Source organism: Syngnathus floridae, chromosome 15 (assembly GCF_059516105.1).
Source record: "Syngnathus floridae isolate MCC-2025c chromosome 15, RoL_Sflo_1.0, whole genome shotgun sequence".
Taxonomy (NCBI): domain Eukaryota; kingdom Metazoa; phylum Chordata; class Actinopteri; order Syngnathiformes; family Syngnathidae; genus Syngnathus; species Syngnathus floridae.
Window position 1 is genome coordinate 867977 of NC_142427.1, and position 15079 is coordinate 883055.

The 15079-nt window shown below is 46.7% G+C and overlaps 1 protein-coding gene across 1 annotated transcript in view; it reads right to left on the reverse strand.

Moving 5' to 3' along the window:
• The window catches only part of LOC148385829 (janus kinase and microtubule-interacting protein 3-like), a 44444-nt gene extending 30927 nt beyond the window's left edge, over positions 1 to 13517 (reverse strand). The window contains exons 1-3 of the mRNA XM_088399171.1: positions 13409 to 13517; positions 13135 to 13197; positions 12627 to 13048 (exon numbers count right to left, since the gene is read on the reverse strand). Coding sequence (XP_088255297.1) covers positions 12627 to 12881 — 255 coding nt within the window. The 5' untranslated portion in view covers positions 12882 to 13048; positions 13135 to 13197; positions 13409 to 13517. The remainder of the gene's footprint in view (positions 1 to 12626; positions 13049 to 13134; positions 13198 to 13408) is intronic.
• Positions 13518 to 15079: the final 1562 nt, after the last annotated feature.

Here is a 15079-nt window from a genome sequence, read left to right on the forward strand (position 1 = left end):
CGGGATGGTGTTGTTCAGTGCAGGATGGTGTTGTTCAGTGCGGCATGGTGTTGTTCAATGCGGCATGGTGTTGTTCAGTGCGGGATGGTGTTGTTCAGTGCGGCATGGTGTTGTTCAGTGCGGCATGGTGTTGTTCAGTGCGGCATGGTGTTGTTCAGTGCGGCATGGTGTTGTTCAGTGCGGCATGGTGTTGTTCAGTGCGGCATGGTGTTGTTCAGTGCGGAATGGTGTTGTTCAGTGCGGCATGGTGTTGTTCAGTGCGGGATGGTGTTGTTCAATGCGGGATCGTGTTGTTCAGTGCGGGGTGGTGTTGTTCAGTGCAGGATGGTGTTGTTCAGTGCAGGATGGTGTTGTTCAGTGCGGCATGGTGTTGTTCAATGCAGGATCGTGTTGTTCAGTGCAGCATAATGTTGTTCAGTGCAGCATGGTGTTGTTCAGTGCGGCATGGTGTTGTTCAATGCGGCATGGTGTTGTTCAGTGCGGGATGGTGTTGTTCAGTGCGGCATGGTGTTTTTCAGTGCGGCATAATGTTGTTCAGTGCAGCATGGTGTTGTTCAGTGCGGCATGGTGTTGTTCAGTGCGACATAATGTTGTTCAGTGCGGCATAATGTTGTTCAGTGCGGCATGGTGTTGTTCAGTGCGGCATGGTGTTGTTCAGTGCGGCATGGTGTTGTTCAGTGCGGCATGGTGTTGTTCAGTGCAGGATGGTGTTGTTCAGTGCAGGATGGTGTTGTTCAATGCGGCATGGTGTTGTTCAGTGCGGGATGGTGTTGTTCAGTGCGGGATGGTGTTGTTCAGTGGGCATGGTGTTGTTCAGTGCGGAATGGTGTTGTTCAGTGCGGCATGGTGTTGTTGAGTGCGGCATGGTGTTGTTCAGTGCAGGATGGTGTTGTTCAATGCGGGATGGTGTTGTTCAGTGCGGGATCGTGTTGTTCAGTGCAGGATGGTGTTGTTCAGTGCGGCATGGTGTTGTTCAATGCGGCATGGTGTTGTTCAGTGCAGGATGGTGTTGTTCAGTGCGGCATGGTGTTGTTCAATGCGGCATGGTGTTGTTCAATGCGGCATGGTGTTGTTCAGTGCGGCATGGTGTTGTTCAGTGCGGCATGGTGTTGTTCAGTGCAGCGTAATGTTGTTCAGTGCGGCATGGTGTTGTTCAGTGCGGAATGGTGTTGTTCAGTGCGGCATGGTGTTGTTCAGTGCAGCGTAATGTTGTTCAGTGCGGCATGGTGTTGTTCAGTGCGGAATGGTGTTGTTCAGTGCGGGATGGTGTTGTTCAGTGCGGCATGGTGTTGTTCAGTGCGGCATAATGTTGTTCAGTGCGGCATAATGTTGTTCAGTGCGGCATGGTGTTGTTCAGTGTGGGATGGTGTTGTTCAGTGCAGGATGGTGTTGTTCAGTGCGGCATGGTGTTGTTCAATGCGGTATCGTGTTGTTCAGTGCGGCATGGTGTTGTTCAGTGCGGCATGGTGTTGTTCAGTGCGGCATGGTGTTGCTCAGTGCGGCATGGTGTTGTTCAGTGCGGCATAATGTTGTTCAGTGCGGCATAATGTTGTTCAGTGCGGCATAATGTTGTTCAGTGCGGCATAATGTAGTTCAGTGCGGCATAATGTTGTTCAGTGCGGCATAATGTTGTTCAGTGCGGGATGGTGTTGTTCATTGCGGCATGGTGTTGTTCAGTGCGGCATGGTGTTGTTCAGTGCGGCATGGTGTTGTTCAGTGCGGGATGGTGTTGTTCAGTGCAGGATGGTGTTGTTCAGTGCGGCATGGTGTTGTTCAATGCGGCATGGTGTTGTTCAGTGCGGCATGGTGTTGTTCAGTGCGGAATGGTGTTGTTCAGTGCGGCATGGTGTTGTTCAGTGCGGCATGGTGTTGTTCAATGCGGCATGGTGTTGTTCAGTGCGGGATGGTGTTGTTCAGTGCGGCATGGTGTTGTTCAGTGCGGCATGGTGTTGTTCAGTGCGGCATGGTGTTGTTCAGTGCGGCATGGTGTTGTTCAGTGCGGCATGGTGTTGTTCAGTGCGGCATGGTGTTGTTCAATGCGGCATGGTGTTGTTCAGTGCGGGATGGTGTTGTTCAGTGCAGGATGGTGTTGTTCAGTGCGGCATGGTGTTGTTCAATGCGTCAGTGCGGCATAATGTTGTTCAGTGCGGCATGGTGTTGTTCAGTGCGGCATGGTGTTGTTCAGTGCGGCATGGTGTTGTTCAGTGCAGGATGGTGTTGTTCAGTGCGGCATGGTGTTGTTCAATGCGGCATGGTGTTGTTCAGTGCGGGATGGTGTTGTTCAGTGCAGGATGGTGTTGTTCAGTGCGGCATGGTGTTGTTCAGTGCGGAATGGTGCTGTTCAGTGCGGCATGGTGTTGTTCAGTGCGGCATGGTGTTGTTCAGTGCGGCATGGTGTTGTTCAGTGCGGCATAATGTTGTTCAGTGCGGCATGGTGTTTTTCAGTGCGGCATGGTGTTGTTCAGTGCGGCATAATGTTGTTCAGTGCGGCATGGTGTTGTTCAGTGCGGCATGGTGTTGTTCAGTGCGGCATGGTGTTGTTCAGTGCAGGATGGTGTTGTTCAGTGCGGCATGGTGTTGTTCAATGCGGCATGGTGTTGTTCAGTGCGGGATGGTGTTGTTCAGTGCGGCATGGTGTTGTTCAGTGCGGCATGGTGTTGTTCAGTGCGGCATGGTGTTGTTCAGTGCGGCATGGTGTTGTTCAGTGCGGCATGGTGTTGTTCAGTGCGGCATGGTGTTGTTCAGTGCGGAATGGTGTTGTTCAGTGCGGCATGGTGTTGTTCAGTGCGGGATGGTGTTGTTCAATGCGGGATCGTGTTGTTCAGTGCGGGGTGGTGTTGTTCAGTGCAGGATGGTGTTGTTCAGTGCAGGATGGTGTTGTTCAGTGCGGCATGGTGTTGTTCAATGCAGGATCGTGTTGTTCAGTGCAGCATAATGTTGTTCAGTGCAGCATGGTGTTGTTCAGTGCGGCATGGTGTTGTTCAATGCGGCATGGTGTTGTTCAGTGCGGGATGGTGTTGTTCAGTGCGGCATGGTGTTTTTCAGTGCGGCATAATGTTGTTCAGTGCAGCATGGTGTTGTTCAGTGCGGCATGGTGTTGTTCAGTGCGACATAATGTTGTTCAGTGCGGCATAATGTTGTTCAGTGCGGCATGGTGTTGTTCAGTGCGGCATGGTGTTGTTCAGTGCGGCATGGTGTTGTTCAGTGCGGCATGGTGTTGTTCAGTGCAGGATGGTGTTGTTCAGTGCAGGATGGTGTTGTTCAATGCGGCATGGTGTTGTTCAGTGCGGGATGGTGTTGTTCAGTGCGGGATGGTGTTGTTCAGTGGGCATGGTGTTGTTCAGTGCGGAATGGTGTTGTTCAGTGCGGCATGGTGTTGTTGAGTGCGGCATGGTGTTGTTCAGTGCAGGATGGTGTTGTTCAATGCGGGATGGTGTTGTTCAGTGCGGGATCGTGTTGTTCAGTGCAGGATGGTGTTGTTCAGTGCGGCATGGTGTTGTTCAATGCGGCATGGTGTTGTTCAGTGCAGGATGGTGTTGTTCAGTGCGGCATGGTGTTGTTCAATGCGGCATGGTGTTGTTCAATGCGGCATGGTGTTGTTCAGTGCGGCATGGTGTTGTTCAGTGCGGCATGGTGTTGTTCAGTGCAGCGTAATGTTGTTCAGTGCGGCATGGTGTTGTTCAGTGCGGAATGGTGTTGTTCAGTGCGGCATGGTGTTGTTCAGTGCAGCGTAATGTTGTTCAGTGCGGCATGGTGTTGTTCAGTGCGGAATGGTGTTGTTCAGTGCGGGATGGTGTTGTTCAGTGCGGCATGGTGTTGTTCAGTGCGGCATAATGTTGTTCAGTGCGGCATAATGTTGTTCAGTGCGGCATGGTGTTGTTCAGTGTGGGATGGTGTTGTTCAGTGCAGGATGGTGTTGTTCAGTGCGGCATGGTGTTGTTCAATGCGGTATCGTGTTGTTCAGTGCGGCATGGTGTTGTTCAGTGCGGCATGGTGTTGTTCAGTGCGGCATGGTGTTGCTCAGTGCGGCATGGTGTTGTTCAGTGCGGCATAATGTTGTTCAGTGCGGCATAATGTTGTTCAGTGCGGCATAATGTTGTTCAGTGCGGCATAATGTAGTTCAGTGCGGCATAATGTTGTTCAGTGCGGCATAATGTTGTTCAGTGCGGGATGGTGTTGTTCATTGCGGCATGGTGTTGTTCAGTGCGGCATGGTGTTGTTCAGTGCGGCATGGTGTTGTTCAGTGCGGGATGGTGTTGTTCAGTGCAGGATGGTGTTGTTCAGTGCGGCATGGTGTTGTTCAATGCGGCATGGTGTTGTTCAGTTCGGGATGGTGTTGTTCAGTGCGGCATGGTGTTGTTCAGTGCGGCATAATGTTTTTCAGTGCGGCATGGTGTTGTTCAGTGCGGCATGGTGTTGTTCAGTGCAGCATAATGTTGTTCAGTGCGGCATGGTGTTGTTCAGTGCGGAATGGTGTTGTTCAGTGCGGCATGGTGTTGTTCAGTGCGGCATGGTGTTGTTCAGTGCGGCATGGTGTTGTTCAGTGAGGCATGGTGTTGTTCAGTGCGGGATGGTGTTCAATGCGGGATCGTGTTGTTCAGTGCGGCATGGTGTTGTTCAGTGCGGCATGGTGTTGTTCAGTGCGGCATGGTGTTGTTCAGTGCAGCATGGTGTTGTTCATTTCGGCATAATGTTGTTCAGTGCGGCATAATGTTGTTTAGTGCGGCATGGTGTTGTTCAGTGCGGGATGGTGTTGTTCAGTGCGTTATAATGTTGTTCAGTGCGGCATGGTGTTGTTCAGTGCGGCATGGTGTTGTTCAGTGCGGCATGGTGTTGTTCAGTGCGGCATAATGTTGTTCAGTGCGGCATAATGTTGTTCAGTGCGGCATGGTGTTCAGTGCGGGATGGTGTTGTTCAGTGCGGGATGGTGTTGTTCAGTGCGGCATGGTGTTCAATAAGGAATGGTGTTGTTCAGTGCAGGATGGTGTTTTTCAGTGCGGCATGGTGTTGTTCAGTGCGGCATAATGTTGTTCAGTGCGGCATGGTGTTGTTCAGTGCGGCATGGTGTTGTTCAGTGCGGCATGGTGTTGTTCAGTGCGGCATGGTGTTGTTCAGTGCGGCATAATGTTGTTCAGTGCGGCATGGTGTTGTTCAGTGCGGCATGGTGTTGTTCAGTGCGGCATAATGTTCAGTGCGGCATAATGTTGTTCAGTGCGGCATGGTGTTGTTCAGTGCGGGATGGTGTTGTTCAGTGCAGGATGGTGTTGTTCAGTGCGGCATGGTGTTCAGTGCGGGATGGTGTCTTTCAGTGCGGCATGGTGTCGTTCAGTGCGGCATAGTGTCTTTCAGTGCGGCATGGTGTCGTTCAGTGAGGCATGGTGTTGTTCAGTGCGGCATGGTGTTATTTAGTGCGGCATGGTGTTGTTCAGTGCGGGATGGTGTTGTTCAGTGTGGCATGGTGTTCAGTGCGGCATGGTGTTGTTCAGTGCGGTATCGTGTTGTTCAGTGCGGTATCGTGTTTCTCAGTGCGGTATCGTGTTGTTCAGTGCAGTATCGTTGTGTTGTTCGTATTGTGTTGTGTTGTTCGTAATGTGTTGTGTTGTTCGTATTGTGTTGTGTTGTTCATATTGTGTTGTTCATATTGTGTTGAGTTGTTCGTATTGTGTTGTGTTGTTCGTATTGTGTTGCCTTTAACACTTAGCCTCTAACACTTAGCCTCTAACACTTAGCCTCTAGCATCTAGAAGGTAAATAAATAGGAAGGAAGGACTCACCGGTGACGTCTTCGCCCACGTCCAAGCGTTGTACTTTGTATTTTCATCCTTCTGACAGTGGAAAACATAGCCAACAAACACCGTGGAACCTAAACGAATGAAAGAAAACTATCATTTGGCCACAACCAACATTCACAGATACAACACAATGTGACGTGCGGGGTTGAGGTTAAAGGTTGAGTGAAGGGCCCTCGTTTTAAACTACTTTTTTGAAAAGGATTGGGAACAAGTAAGACGTATTTAATTTATTTAATGGGAAGTAGTAAGAGCTATTGAATTTAATCTATGTATTATATTCTATTGTATTGTATTCTGTTGTATTCTTTTGGATTGTATTCACACTAACCCCACTAAAACTTCAGCCCACAAAAACTCGCCTCTGGCGCCTAGCCTCTGGCACTTAGCCTCTAACACTTAGCCTTTAACACTTAGCCTTTAACACTTAGCCTTCAACACTTAGCCTAGAAGGTGAATAAATAGGGTTAAAGGTTGAGTGAAGGGACCTCGTTTTAAACTACTTTTTTGAAAAGGAGTGGGAACAAGTAAGACGTATTTAATTTATTTAATGGGAAGTAGTAAGACTTATTAAATTTATTTAATCTACTTTTCTTCCCAGGCAAAATTTGATGTGCTGCAATTCCAAATTTCCAAAGTGAATGAAGGAATGAAGTCCTTTAAATTATGATTTTGTATAAATACTAGGCATTAACACAAAATCGACGGCACAAAATGGGCAGACTTTACTTGTTTGAAAAGGACTGGTTACAAGACAGACTTTTTTAATTTATTTAATGGGAAGAAGACTTATTTAGTTTAATTGATCTATTTTTGTTCCCTGGCAAAATTCGATTTGCTGCAATTCCAAATTTCCAAAGTGAATGAAGGAAAGAAGTCGTTTAAATTATGATTTTGTTTAAATACTAGGCATAGACACAAAATCTACGGCACAAAATGGGCAGACTTTACTTGTTTGAAGAGGACTGGTTACAAGACAGACTTTTCTGATTTATTTAATGGGAAGAAGACTTATTTAGTTTATTTAATCTATTTTTGTTCCCTGGCAAAATTGGATTTGCTGAAATTGTATTTTGCCAAATCTTGCCTTGAGACCTGATAGGAAGTATTAAACGCTTAGTTAAATCAATACAAGTTGGTAATAAGAGCGAGTAATGTTGGTTGAACCGATGAATGAAGGTTGAAAGCAATTTAAATTATGACTTTGTATAAATACTAGATATTAACAGAACATCTACTGCGCGAAATGGGCAGAGTTTACTTGTTTGAGAAGGAGTGGCTTATTCAAAACTAAGATTTATTTAATCTGTTTGTTCCCAGGCAAAATTGGATGTGATGCAATTCCAAATTTCACCACATGATGATGCCCAATTTTGACTTCATAGGACATATTAAACACTTAGCTTGTTATTATGTTCAAGGTAATCAGATTTGTTTATTATTCTAATGGCCTCTTCAAAACTATTCTGGATTACTACTTTGGATCTATTCTACATTACTTGGCAACAACATACTCTGTAACAGATTAGGCAGTATAATCATATATGTTAACTTGAGAGTGCCCACACTCAATCTACTTATCGTGATGTGTTAAATCAATTACTGTTAGACATTATTTGTCTGATAATCTACCAAATCTTTGAATTGAAGAATTTGTGATTTAATTAATAGCTTGTTCAGGGTAATCAGACTTGTATATAATTCTAATGGCCTTCTTTTGAAAACTATTCTGAATTACAACTTTGGATCTTATATTACTTTGCAACAATCTACTCGGTGACAGATTAGGCAGTATAATCACATATGTTAACTTCAGTGCCCACACTGTATTTATTTATGGTTATTTGTTAAATCAAGTACTGTTAGACATGAAATAGGAAGTGTTTAACATAAATGTTATGGCTACTCACCATTGTAGCTCGCTCCTGGTCAATGATACGAGCCTCTTCTTGCAGTGGAAAACTTGCAGCCAACAAACACCGTGGAACCTAAAGGAATGAAATTAAACATTAACATTTCGCCTCGACCAATTTTCACACGTACAACGCAACGCGGCTACACTTCTGCTATTACAAACGTAAATCTCCTTAAACACAATGAGTGTTACTTACCGTGTACGCTCTAGACGGTCCAGTTGCAAGCAGAAAATAAAGATATTTCCGTTGATAATCGTCGCTGCTCAGTGGCTCACGGCCATCGCGCCAACAGATTTGAATTTTGGCGGAGGTTCGGGCAATTACGTCATATCCGCGGCACATGACTGCGACGTAATACCCGCTTATCTGAAACGGCAGTTAAAAGTAGAGTTACATCAAGTTTTCTTGGAACCTAAACGAATGAAAGAAAACTATCATTTGGCCACAACCAACATTCACAGATACAACACAACGTGCGGGGTTGAGGTTAAAGATTGAGTGAAGGGCCCTCGTTTTAAACTACTGTTTTGAAAAGGAGTGGGAACAAGTAAGACGTATTTAATTTATTTAATGGGAAGTAGTAAGACTTATTAAATTTATTTAATCTACTTTTCTTCCCAGGCAAAATTTGATGTGCTGCAATTCCAAATTTCCAAAGTGAATGAAGGAATGAAGTCCTTTAAATTATGATTTTGTATAAATACTAGGCATTAACACAAAATCGACGGCACAAAATGGGCAGACTTTACTTGTTTGAAAAGGACTGGTTACAAGACAGACTTTTTTAATTTATTTAATGGGAAGAAGACTTATTTAGTTTAATTGATCTATTTTTGTTCCCTGGCAAAATTCGATTTGCTGCAATTCCAAATTTCCAAAGTGAATGAAGGAAAGAAGTCGTTTAAATTATGATTTTGTTTAAATACTAGGCATAGACACAAAATCTACGGCACAAAATGGGCAGACTTTACTTGTTTGAAGAGGACTGGTTACAAGACAGACTTTTCTGATTTATTTAATGGGAAGAAGACTTATTTAGTTTATTTAATCTATTTTTGTTCCCTGGCAAAATTGGATTTGCTGAAACTGTATTTTGCCAAATCTTGCCTTGAGACCTGATAAGAAGTATTAAACGCTTAGTTAAATCAATACAAGTTGGTAATAAGAGCGAGTAATGTTGGTTGAACCGATGAATGAAGGTTGAAAGCAATTTAAATTATGACTTTGTATAAATACTAGATATTAACAGAACATCTACTGCGCGAAATGGGCAGAGTTTACTTGTTTGAGAAGGAGTGGCTTATTCAAAACTAAGATTTATTTAATCTGTTTGTTCCCAGGCAAAATTGGATGTGATGCAATTCCAAATTTCACCACATGATGGTGCCCAATTTTGACTTCATAGGACATATTAAACACTTAGCTTGTTATTATGTTCAAGGTAATCAGATTTGTTTATTATTCTAATGGCCTCTTCAAAACTATTCTGGATTACTACTTTGGATCTATTCTACATTACTTGGCAACAACATACTCTGTAACAGATTAGGCAGTATAATCATATATGTTAACTTGAGAGTGCCCACACTCAATCTACTTATCGTGATGTGTTAAATCAATTACTGTTAGACATTATTTGTCTGATAATCTACCAAATCTTTGAATTGAAGAATTTGTGATTTAATTAATAGCTTGTTCAGGGTAATCAGACTTGTATATAATTCTAATGGCCTTCTTTTGAAAACTATTCTGAATTACAACTTTGGATCTTATATTACTTTGCAACAATCTACTCGGTGACAGATTAGGCAGTATAATCACATATGTTAACTTCAGTGCCCACACTGTATTTATTTATGGTTATTTGTTAAATCAAGTACTGTTAGACATGAAATAGGAAGTGTTTAACATAAATGTTATGGCTACTCACCATTGTAGCTCGCTCCTGGTCAATGATACGAGCCTCTTCTTGCAGTGGAAAACTTGCAGCCAACAAACACCGTGGAACCTAAAGGAATGAAATTAAACATTAACATTTCGCCTCGACCAATTTTCACACGTACAACGCAACGCGGCTACACTTCTGCTATTACAAACGTAAATCTCCTTAAACACAATGAGTGTTACTTACCGTGTACGCTCTAGGCAAAATTGGATGTGATGCAATTCCAAATCTATCTGAAACGGCAGTTAAAAGTAGAGTTACATCAAGTTTTCTTTTTTAATCAACACAATCATTTACAACCGTTGACCAGAAAGAATCGTCGAAATTCGACGTCCCCCACAAACGCCACGCTCACTCGCTTTTCAGGGCAACAAAAGTACTTCTTTTTAAAAACGATGAGTTGTACTTACCGTGTACGCTCTGGACGGTCCAGTTGCAAGCAGAAAATAAAAATATTTCTCTTGTTAGTCGTATGTTACCATCCGCCGTGTCTTTGTCAACATCGCCGCCATTTTCCTACTTCCTGCTGCGAGCCACGCCCACGGATTTAAATTTGGGCGGAAGCTCTTTCCATTGGCGTCGTTTTCGCGTATAGCAAATCCGATTGGTTGGGAAGGGGGCATGGTTATGCAGCCGAGGGGTCCTGTGATCGGTGGGATGTAAAGTAGGCGTCGACGTCACGTCCGCGTCACGTGACCACGACGTGGCAGACGTCCTATAGCAACCGCTGTTTTGTTTAGTAGACTTACAGTTGTTATGCATTGACATAATGGCGCACACACCAAATAGATTTAAATAAATTAAATAGTTCTTCTGCCCACTCTCTTTTAAACAAGTTAACTCTCCCCGCGGATTTGAATTCCGGCGAAAGTTACGCCCATCGACGTCACGTATGTCACGTGACCACGACGTGGCAGATGTCAAATAGCAACCGCTGTTTTGTTTAGTAGATTTACAGTTGTTATGCATTGGCATAATGGTGTGCACTCAAAATAGATTTAAATAAATTAAATATTTCTTCTGCCCACTCCCTTTTAAACAAGTTAACTCTGCCCACGTCCATTGACGTCTTGTCTGCGTCACGTGACCACGACGTAGCGACGTCATATAGTAACCGCTGTTTTGATCAGTAGACTTAGTTATTATGCGTTGACATAATGGCGCACTGGTTAGCATGGCCACCTCTTAAGCATGATGTTGCGGGTTCGACGCCTGATCAATGTTAGCATGGAGTGAGCTGAAGTGCATGGCGCTGAAGATTTGAATCTTTGAAATGCGCTGAGGTCTGACATATCAGGCAGAATGGTTTGCCATCACGTTCAACAAAAAATAGAAACTTTCCCACTCTGATTAAAACGTCCTGTGTTCATCTACGTATTTTCGTTTTGCTGTGCATCTTTTCCCTGCCATTTCGAGAGCCCAATTGACACTCATAGTTTAAAGAAATGTGTTTGCCCATCCTACTTTGTGGAATTTCACCACATGCGCTTATGACCAAAATACCAAATTGAACTCAAGTGAAGCCAACACGCACAACCCCCCCCCCCCCCCCCCCCCCCCACACACACACACACACACACAAATGTTGATATGAACATAAAAGAGCCGCATGCGGTTCGGGAGTTGCGGCTTGGCCAAACCTGTACTATACAACTTTATTTGTATAAAATTTTCACAACAGCTGTCACACAAACAAAGCGGGAAAAACCGAAGACGTGCGTGTTCCGCCCACGCTGGATTTATTTGCACCTTTGAAAAGACACCGTATTGCCGCAGATGTGGCAAAGAGTACTTTTGGGCATCTGAGACGGAAGGATGTCCAAAGCATCACGTCACCTGCTCTGGTAGGCATGGTGGTGGGACGTTGAGGTCAACCGCTTTGGGGTTGGCTGAATCTTTGATCGCAGGATGCCACACACTTGAAGACAGAAGCAGAAAAGCAGAGCTAAATGCAAAATGTACTCACCGGTGACTCCAATTTTTTTCCCCCCTGAAGAAACAGCTGGACGGGTGGCCCCGGCTGGCCAGTGGGACTCTTGTTATTCTGACCCTTTTTAGTGCGCGTTTGGGGCAACAACCGTTTTTTTTGTGGCGCTCTCTTCTGGTTCAAAAGTGCCCTGCATGTGAATTTGCTTTTCCTGCCTTCTGATTGGATGAGCGCCGGTGTGACGCGGTGCCTCTGTCACCGTGGCGGGGGGTATACGTTGGCATCGGAGCGTCTGCCAACGTCTGAGACCGGCTGGCAGTGTATCGGAGGTGTCGAGTGCGGTGCCGCTGGAGCTCACTCACCAGCTGGTGTTAGGGCCACAGAATGAAGGCCAAGGAGAAGAATAGAAAGAGAAACAGAAACTTCTCCTCCAATTGTTTGATTTGTCTCTTCTGAGCTTCGATGAATTCTTTCAGCTCTTTGTTCCTCTAGGACGGACAAATGGAAAGTGGCATTCAAAAGCCAGTAAGCGTGCAAGTAAGTGCCGGGCTGGCTTTGGGCCCTTACCTGTTGCGCGCTGTGCAGCAGATCCATTCTCTCTTGGAGGATGCAAGCGTCGCGCTCCCTCAACTCGCACATCAGGGCTCGCTTCCATTGGTCCACGGCGCTCCTAAGCTCTTCTCTCTGATCCGCCGTCAGCACGTCATTCACGCCAGCGTGGCTGGCTTTTTCGCCGTCCGTGGCGGGGCAGTCCCGCTGCGGTAGCGCCTCGTACAACATGGCCTCCAGCTCCAGGATCCTCTGGGCCGCAATCCTCGTCCATCAGTGGTCCGGCGGGAGATTTGAGGGAGGCTTACCTTATGAGCCTGGTCCATGGAACACTTCCTGAAGTCCAACTCTTCATCCAGGTAGCCCTTCTGCTTGCAGAACATAGAAGAGCCCAAAGGCACAGCGTCAACAAGCTTCTTTCAGCGCAAAGCCTTCCAAAAGTCACATTTGAGCCGCCGAGTCTCGTGGAGTGCGAACATAAGGAGTTCGACATACACTTACGGCGTTATAGCACAGGATGTCCAGCTTCTTCATCAGATCACTGATGACGATGTCCGGGGGAAAGGCGCAAGGAGCAATGTAAGGTGTTCTGGGACCTCGGGTTAAGGTTAGGGTTGCGAGGGACGCCTTACGTACGCTCACGCCCTCGGCCTCGCAGTAGATCTGCAAAGGGCTGAGGCCGTCTGGGAAACGGACTTGCAGAAACTTCAAGACGGGGGAGCGCCACTCCCTCTCCTGAAAGGCAGAGGCATGCATCCGTCCGTCCGTCCGTCCGTCCGTCCGTCACATCTCTGGCCTCAACACGCTTGTGCGAGTCTTCCCACCTCCAGCTCCAGGATGCGGAACTCAAGCAGTTCGTTTTGGTCTCGGATATCCTGGATGTGCTCTTTCAGACGCGCTTCTTCCGCCTCCATCCGCCTGACCTGAAAAGACAGTCAGACCTCATCTGCGGGGCTTCCCGACGGGTGTGACGCCAAGCGACTCCGCCCAGCGCCTTTCTTTCCGTCACCTTTTCGGCCAACTGCTGATTGCTCTGACGCAGCAGCTGCTTCTCCTCCACCCACTTGACATTCTAGAAGAGACAAACGCGTGGACAGCTTTGGAATGTTGTGTCATTTTCATCCACAAATTCTTTGGTTGACTGGAAAATGACATTTGCTTTTCTCCGCATTTTCCCAGCCACATTCGGGGGGGGGGGTTGGTCCAGTAATGCCAGACGAATGAGTGACTGAAGAATGTAGCTATTTTGTCTGAGAAAAAGGTGTGCTCATTGATGAGCTTACCTGTCCTTGTTGCTTCAGCGCTGACTCCAGATCTGCTACTCTGCTTTGATAGTGACCCATTTCTACCATCAGCTTTTCTCTGGTCTGAAAGGAGGAGGAGGGAGGCTCCTCCTCCTCCTTTCAGACCAGAGAACACCCGAGGCTGGGTGAGAACGGGGAGGCTGCGACCCGGCCGGGGGTTGCGGGAAGGGGCGCCACCTTGATCTCCTTCTCGGCGTCGTAGTCCCCTTCGCTGGTCTGGGCTAGCAGAGCGTAGGCTCGTTGCAGCGCTTGATATTCTTGCGTCAGCTGGCGGTAGCGAAGCTCCGCCTCTTCATGCACACACCAATGCAACACAGCACTAGTACCAGAATCAGTCAGACCGGCGACAAAGCACCCGCGACGCAAAGACGAGTCCGATTCCAGGCTGAAGAGGAATGTTTGGTGCCAATACGCTGGCAGAAATGGCGGGCTACCTCTTCGGGTTCCGTGTCGGGGGTTCTGTCGGTGTGAAAAGACAAGGACGATCCGTCCGAGTCCACCAACACGTCTTCGTCGTAGCCGTAAAATGTTTCGATGACCTGCGGGCGCGGAAGCAAACATCTCTCTGAACAAACTGAAGCGACACCTCACGATGAATCGACGAGAGGAACGATAGCGAGAAAAAGGCCATTTCATCTTGCGCAACACCAAGCAGCCGCAAACAAACAGACTCACCTTGCAGGACCTCACGCTTTGTTCCTCCTCAGAGATTCTCGACGTCGGTATCGTAGCAGCAAATCTCTCTCCTGTCGACACAAATAATCCGCCTTTGAGATTCTTTGGATGCAAAGGGAACGAACGGCTCCGGCGCAGAAACAAACGCGACTCACAATGACATTTCTGACATGAGCTCCTGTCTCCAGAGCCTGAAAAACACGTCACCGGCGATGATTGGAGGGACGCTCGTCTTTTCCAAAAGTGACAACTACAGGGTGTGTCAGGGTTTTCCAGATTATCTTTATCGTATCATTATGTTGCTTTGACTTTGACTGCAACCTGTAATAAATAATATTATTTATCCCTTATTTATCCCTATCGCTTATCCCTTCCTACACAAAGTCGTAAAACACCCCTTGCTATGTTTTGACTAGAGGTCAAGGGCTTCCTCTATTCAATCCACTCTTACACCCACCCTGTTTCTCTTAATTAAAATGCTCGTGCAGGAGCCGAGAGTCAGACTTCATTCGTACAACGGATGGACTCTCCACCTGCAGGTGTCCAAAAGAACTTACTTGTCTCCCGTGTGGTTCTTGCAAAATAAGTTGGAGCGAGCGCAACTCTAACAGGGTGCATTTTGCCACTAGCTGCCTACGGACAATGATGTCGCGCTCGCGGCTCATGGTTGACGGGCTGAGCAGCCGGGCAAGTCCGTCGTTTTCAGCGCACAGCGAGTGGCAAAGGCGCTGACAAAACGGGAGCTTTGAGCTGCTGAAAACGGCAAAACAAGTCTAAAGCGTGTTCAAACGCGTGCGCACAATGCTCCTGCTTGAAAGGTCGGAATTTAAGGGGCCAATTTTTTGGATGGCGGCCGCCGGCCAAGCTTTGGACGGAAAAGGTTTCCTGGCGACAGCGAGCGAGCGTGGCGCTGCCGTACGTGCACCGAGTCGCCTGCCTGAAGACCTTGGACAAGTCGTCGATGATGTGCCGCTG